At 47.0% G+C, this 7,155-nt stretch overlaps 1 protein-coding gene across 1 annotated transcript; it reads right to left on the bottom strand.

Moving 5' to 3' along the window:
- Positions 1 to 136: 136 nt before the first annotated feature.
- On the bottom strand, positions 137 to 5,033 carry Ccdc17 (coiled-coil domain containing 17). Its single transcript, XM_075946532.1, has 13 exons — positions 4,828 to 5,033; positions 4,678 to 4,755; positions 4,403 to 4,574; positions 4,165 to 4,327; positions 3,987 to 4,070; positions 3,783 to 3,901; positions 3,449 to 3,559; positions 3,113 to 3,240; positions 2,933 to 3,030; positions 2,614 to 2,817; positions 2,279 to 2,480; positions 2,093 to 2,209; positions 137 to 1,877 (listed from the first exon to the last, which is right to left on the bottom strand). The coding sequence occupies exons 1-13, from the start codon at positions 4,999 to 5,001 to the stop codon at positions 1,743 to 1,745; spliced, it is 1,785 nt and encodes a 594-aa protein (XP_075802647.1). The 5' UTR covers positions 5,002 to 5,033; the 3' UTR covers positions 137 to 1,742.
- Between the last annotated feature and the right edge of the window lie 2,122 nt (positions 5,034 to 7,155).

The raw sequence follows: 7,155 nt of genomic DNA, 5'->3' as shown, positions 1-7,155 counted from the left end.
GCTTTTATGGCTTTTTCTTAAATATATGCCTTGGGGCACTAGGTTGTTTTGGTGTATGTGTTTACTGTGTATGTTGCTGTTGGACAACCCACTTCCTGTCTAATGCAGAGGTGATCAAATATGGCTAGATGTCCATCTTCTTCTGGTGCTAAGTTTCTACTTCCAAATACTTGGCTGAATTTTATTGTCTTGCACTTTCAGTGGTGCTGTTCCTGGATTGGGGGAGGTCTGCCAAACAAGAACTGGTAGGAATGTACTTGGTGCTGAAAATGGATGATTGGATATGAGCCAGGTCTTGGGTTGTACCGATTTTCTTTCACCTGGTTTCCAATTAAGACTATAATCCTATGCTGGAAAACTGATAAAAACATGGGAAGTGATCCCTGAGGAAAACAGTTGGTATGTTAAATCAGAGACACAAGCTCTGACTGGAAAGGCTCAGATTGAGGTGGGGATAACTGGTGGAAGAATATGGAGGAGAAAGTCTGATCTGTACATAGTAAGGTTGCAGTATGTCAATAATTGGAATTGTTCTATTGTCTGCAGTTTTGCTTTAGAAAAAATAAATATGCTAATTAAAATCTTTCTTCTGGAATTATACTTTTTTACAAGAAGGGTTCTGGATTACCTGGAGTACCTCACTGGGATATGGGGTTGAGTGACAAGCTGTTCTGTCAGTTCTGGGTATTTAGTTGAGGTGCTAAAGGCCATCCCATTGAATGCAGGAAGTGGGAGCTGCCTTACACTGGCTCACTGGCTCTTTTGTTTTGTTTTTCCAAGACAGGGTTTCCCAGTAGTTTTAGAGTCTGTCCTTGAACTAGCTCTTGTAGACCAGGCGAACTCACAGAGATCTGCCTGCCTCTGCCTCCAGAGTGCTGGGATTAAAGTCATGCGCCATCACCACCCGGCTCCACTGGCTCTTTCAAAGGCCAGTGTTGAAACAGATCCCCCTCATTGCTGCCGGAGAAGCATAGAGCCTGGGGGCAAAGTAGTGTTGAGTGCGGATGGCATGTGCTGAAATGACAGTTTTTGTGTTGTTTGTTTTTTTTTCCTCTCACAAATTATTTCTCTGGGCTGGTCACTAAGGCTTGGGCTCATCCTGACTTTGAACATTGTATTGTTCTGAGTCCTAAAGTTTCTCCATCTTTCCAGTTGGAATTGACTTGATATGACCAGTACAAGATCTTTGCTGATTGGATTTGTAGTTGTTCAGAATGCTATTCCAGTACATGATCTACTTGGCTGAAACCTAAATCTTCAGGAAGCTTTGGATTGTGGATGGATAGATTTCTGTCTAGAAGTACTGACGAAGCTGGGACTGTAGTGAAATCTGACAATAAAGCTAGCTTTAGTAAAAACTAGCTATTTTCAAAGATTTGGATGCCAGGCAGTTACTGTGGATATCTGAAATCATTTACTCCTCAATCTGTTTTGCGAAAGGAAAATGTACAGAATAAAACCTAGTTGGCTTGGTTGGAATTTATCTAAGGCTTTATTAAAAAAAAAAAAAACAAAAAAACTGCAGGTCAGGCTGGGTGGCGGGGTCGCACACCTTTATTCCCAGCACTCGGGAGGCAGAAGCAGGTTGATTATTGAGTTTGTGGCCAGTGTGGTCTACAAGAGTAAGTTCCAGGACAGCCAGGACTATTATATAGAAAAATTCAGTCTTGAAAAACCAAAAGAAAAAAAAAGCTACAAGTCTAGAACTAGGCCTTCTGTCTCAAAAACTTGGTGGGTTTGGGTCAAAACTGGTGGGATCTCAAATGCTTATCTTCATCTGTGACACTGACGAAAGCCTCTTCTGTGGAAGGCTGGGGGTCTACAAAGCCAGGATTGTGGGAGAAGGAACTGGTTTCCAGTGAAGATGGATTGGATACCTGTAGAACATGAAAGATAGTTTTGTTGTTGTTCTTGTTTTAATTTAAGCAGAACTAGTAAAAAGATTGTGGACAAAGTCACAGAGAAGTAGGTCCTGCTACACAGTAGTTTAATGGGTAAACTTTAAGGATCAAATGGGTTAATAATAGTCACTGATGCATACTAGCTAATAGAAGCTGATCAGTCATACTTTCTAGCTGCAGTGGATTCTTACCAGTGGTGGGTACTGGAACTGGTACTCATGGGCACTTGCTGGATTGATCTCTGCCAATGTCTGGACATCTGCGTCTCTTGCATTCACCAGTCTCAGAAAGAGCTCAGCTTGACCTGCCTGGGAAAAGGAAGAGTGGTACTCCATCTGAATCTTGGAGTAGACCCAGTCCCTACCCTCCACACGTACCTGGGGAATTTCATTCTGGCCAAGACTGAGGTTGGAGTTAGGAGGAAGGACCTGAAGTGGGAGGCGCCAACGCCCACTAAGCATCTGCTTATCTTGGTCAAATAGCAATAGTGAGGCCCAAGCCTTTGGTTGTGGTGCCCATGTAACACTCTGCCAGGCATGTAGTTCACAGATCAAAGATACCAGTGGTGATGGAGGCAATCTGTAGAACAACCAATGCCATGTAATACTAAGCCAAAATACCTTCTTAGGGCTTTTGTCATTCTGAGCCCCCAGGAGCACCTGTGTACAGATTTAACAATGAGGTGAGGCCTTCATTACTGACAGTGACTGACCTGGGTACAGGCTGCCTGCTTGCAAGGATAGCACAGTTGCCCATAGGTCCAGGAGCTGACGGTGGTGGTAAGCAAAGGGCTGGAGGCAATGCTGTGGTCTCTCCTGTATTCTGTCCATCCTGGACCAATCTTGTCAATAGCTGCACCCAAACCCAAGAAGCCTCAAGGCCCCATAGGAAGTCATAGAAAATGACAAGGCCAGCCCTGAAGAATACAAGCACACAAATCAAATCCTCCCGTTCCCCACCCCCAGTATTCCCGTGTGTCTACTTAAAAGTGGCTGAGTTAAAGAGGCTGTGAAGGAGAGAGCTGCCCTCACCCAGGATCATACGGTGCAGGGCCTAGAGCATCGGATGCTGGTAGGAAGAAGTGGCGATCCAGACCTAAGGTCCTTGTCATGGTTCCATTAACTATCTGCTGTGGACAAGAGTTTAACCATACAGAACTGCAAATTGCCCATACTCCCCAAACTGCATGCCAGGATTGCCAGTTTCCTCACAGATGTTGAAGTGTCATGGAAATTCCGGACATTTGTTGAACTGGGCATTGGTGGAAGGAGGAAGGATTTATCACCCCTTCTACTCAGGTGCGGCCAGGGATCAGCTAGGAGCTGAGGCTCCCTGGGTCCTAGAAACAGAAAAGGTTGGTTTGAGCTAGAGGAACTGAAGTGAGAAATCGGTAAAATAGAGTTATATACAAAAGGCACAAGGATAGGTACATAGACACAAAACGATGATACACACATGGGCCTCATTCTGCAGGCATGGACCCTTCACCCCTTCTCCTTTGTTGAGTATCTTGGTATGGGCAAGGAAGGAGTTGGGTTTTCACTTACCCCAGGGCGCCAGACTCAGGCCCTTCTTCTGCAAGGCCTGTATTTCTGCCTCCAAGAGCCGGTTTTCGGCTTCCACCACTAGAAGCTCCTCAGAGATGGCAGTTACTTTTTCTGAGATGAATTAAAGTGACGTGTCATCCTTTACTCTATGTAGTTCTCCAACATTAAGGTTTTCTGTGCAAGTCCGAATTTATCAGCTGACAAAAGGTTTTCCTACCTTGACCTCAGGCGGCTCCCATGCTAGTGGTGACTTCCCTCACACCCTTTTCTCCTCCCAAGCCTAGGACCTCAATGTGCAAAGGTTCTCTTCTAGGCTTGCCCTCCTCCTGCTCACCCTTGCGATTCTGCCACCGCCTCAACTCCAGGGCTGATGCCTCCACTTGCAGCTGCCATATTTTGTCCAAAACTCCGGGGTCCCGGCCACCACCGCTCACGTAGGCCTCACGTAGGGCCCTAGCAAGGAGGCAGCAGAAAACAGTCTCCCCAGCCTGAACAGCCTCCCGCCCCTACACCCCACCCCCCGAGCTCGGGACCTCACTGGATCTCTGTAGGCAGTGTTCCTGGCTTGACCAGCGCGGGCGGACAACATCTCTCTGCCTCCTTAAAAGAGTCCCTCTGGATGCTGACGCAGGGAGGTGATGTCACGGACCCGCGACCAATCCCGAGCCCAAGGCCCCGCCCCACTCGCGCCCCGCAAGGTTCCGCGGGAGTCTCACCGGGGCTGTGACTGTAGCGCTAATATGCGCGCCCCCAGCCTTTGCAGCGCGCCCCGTGTCCGGCCGGCCTCTGCCTTGAGTTCTCGGAGCTCGCGCTGCAGGCCGAATGGCGCGGGTAGTCCTCCCATGGGTCCCGCTACGCCAAGGAGGCGCCGTTTTAACTCTGAGGGAGACGGGCCGAGTCAGGTGAGTCTAGCACAGCGGCAAGGCCCCGCGGCGACGCCTCCCTACCTCTCACCCTCTCCGCGGCGCTCCAGGGCCTGGCTTTGCGCTTCTGTCTCTGCCACGCGCCTAGCGCGGGTTCCCTGCAATGTACGCAGCCTCTCGCCAGGGCTCCCTGCAGTCTGCGAGGTGGCACCCTCAGTCGCCCAGGGGCGCATTTCCTTTAGGGACAGTCTCAGCAACTGCACCTGCAGGTAATGGGACCCGCTAGCTGTGAACTGGGTGATCTCCCTCAAGTGTTACCTACAGGTATGAAGTTTGTATCTATGTTGGGTGTAGGTGGGTGTGTACCTCCTCTGTCAACCTCTTTAGAGCAGATTTACTGGCCTCTTCCTGCTCTGGATGGCTCTGTTGCTCTTGTGCCACAATCTGGGGGCAGGGAGAAGACTCCTGAGAATCCTGCTTGCTGGAAAACCTACCCCAACCATTGACGACCCTTACCGTTGTGCCCCGTTGTTCCATGGCTACTGAAGGCTGTGTTCCATGTGTCACCTCCGGAGTCAGCCGACCAATGCAGAATCGCTGGGTGTGGGTGGCCAACAAAGGCCAGGAGCGGAAAACCATGTCACAGGACTTGCAAGGCAGAAATCCGGACTCCCCAGAGTAATCGGCCATGGGATGGGATCCCTTAATGACACCAGTGGAGTCCTATAGAGGGTATGGCAAAAGGGAAAGAACAGAGAGAAAAGGCCAACTCTTAAATCTCCAAGATCTTCAAATTTATGTTTATGTTTGGGGAGGAGCCCTAGCTCCCTGGGCAGCAAGTACAGGCCTAGACAGGCCAGAACAATGTCCCTTGCCACCTTTGGGAGGAGCCCCAATTGAGAAAGTCTGTTCCATCCATTGTATGAGTTTGGCCAAGTTTGGCAGCAACTTCGATTTCTTTCCTTACAGAAAAGGCCTAACTAGGCCATATCACTTTGATTACTTCATAGCCTGTGGCAGGCAAGTGTTGTCTGTATCACTGATGTTCTCTGAAGTGGACAGGATTCAAGTTAGTGCTCTTCTCCACTGCAGGGAACGCCAGAAGCTGCAATCTGTGTGCCTCTAAGCAAACACAGAATTACCGGGCTCCAGCTGTAGTCAGAATCAAAGACTGGTCAAATCATCTGTGCATCTATCAGGATTGTAAGCAGCTACCAAAGCACTCTTTTCTAAACAAGATAGGGTTCTGAAGGTGTTTGCTGCAAATACCCCAAATGAGGAACAAGTTATGAAGTGTATAAAAAAATACTCTCAATTTAGCTGAATTCCAAAAGAAAAAAAAATCAATTTAGATTTGTTATGAAGACAAACTGGTAAATGGCTAAGCCTTAATCTTTGTCTACTTCTCAACCCCAAGTTTGATGTTTTTTTTTTCCCCAACAACATTCTTTTTTTTTAAATATTTATTTTTTATGTATACAATATTCTGTCTGTATGCCTGCAGGCCAGAAGAGGGCACCAGACCCCATTACAGATGGTTGTGAGCCACCAAGTGGTTGCTGGGAATTGAACTCAGGACCTTTGGAAGAGCAGGCAATGCTCTTTACCACTGAGCCATCTCTCCAGCCCCCAACAACATTCTTTTTTTTTTTTTTTTTTTTCTTTTTCATTTCTCTTTGGTGGCCATTTTTGAACAGATGAGCCAAATTACCCCAACAACATTCTTAACTCATTGTTCTAAAGGTGCTTTTTGTTGTTGTTTTGTGTATTGTTATTTTGTATGTTTGTGCACCAAACACATGCAGTTCCTGAGGAGGCTAGAAGAGGGAACCCCTGGATGTTGTATAATTTTAAGATGTGCTAATTTGTTTACACTGTGGAAAATTAAACGATGCAAAGATATATTGCATTCGTTTAACTCTGTGAAGCTGTGTTATTTTGCCTGTCTAAAACACCTGATGGTCTAATAAAGAGTTGAACGGCCAATAGCTAGGCAGGAGAAAGGGTAAGGCAGGCCAGGTGGGCAGAGAATAGGAGAGGAGGAGCAAGACAGAACCAGGAGAGGAGGACATCAGGGACCAGCTGCCCAGCTTCACAGCAAGCCAGAGAAAGAAGTAAAGAAAGGTATACATACAGAAATAGAGAAAGGTAAAAGGTAGATGGGATAACTTAAGATAAGCTAGCTAAAAATAAGCCAAGCTAAGGCTTATTGTAAGACTAAGACTCAATGTGTGTAGTTTATTTGGGAACTGGGTGTCGGGACCCCAATGTCCTCTTCTTGTTTTCTTTTAAAGACTTATTTATTTATTGTGTATACAACATTCTGCCTCCATGTATGCCCACATGCCAGAAAAGGGCACCAGATCTCATTATAGATGGCTGTGAGCCACCATGTGGTTGCTGGGAATTGAACTCAGGACCTTTGGAAGAGCAGGCAATGTTCTTAACCTCTGAGCCATCTCTCCAGCCCCAACACATCTTAAAATAATATTCTGCAACACATGCTGTAGGCACATGTACAACTCAGAGAACAACTTGTGGGAATCAGTTCTAGCCTTCTACCACCTCGTGATCCCAGGGATTGAATGCTAGTTGTCAGACACAGGGCAAGAAGTACCTTAATCCATCTCGATGGTCATCTTTAAGATTTGCACATGGCTCCCTTAATGATACTGCACTAAAGCAGCACAGGCTGCCGCATGCTCTTCGCCAGTCTACCTTCCGGGTCCTGCTACGTTCACCTCTCTCCTTTCCTCTGGTTTGGCCAACCGTTTCTTTTAAATACGGCACTCCAGCTTATATATCGTTCATCCCTGTCTCATCAATACGATATTGCTTTGCATC

This window comes from Microtus pennsylvanicus, chromosome 13, assembly GCF_037038515.1.
Source record: "Microtus pennsylvanicus isolate mMicPen1 chromosome 13, mMicPen1.hap1, whole genome shotgun sequence".
Lineage (NCBI taxonomy): Eukaryota > Metazoa > Chordata > Mammalia > Rodentia > Cricetidae > Microtus > Microtus pennsylvanicus.
The sequence above is the reverse complement of the archived record's forward strand: the minus strand, read 5'-3'. Positions and strand labels throughout refer to the sequence as shown.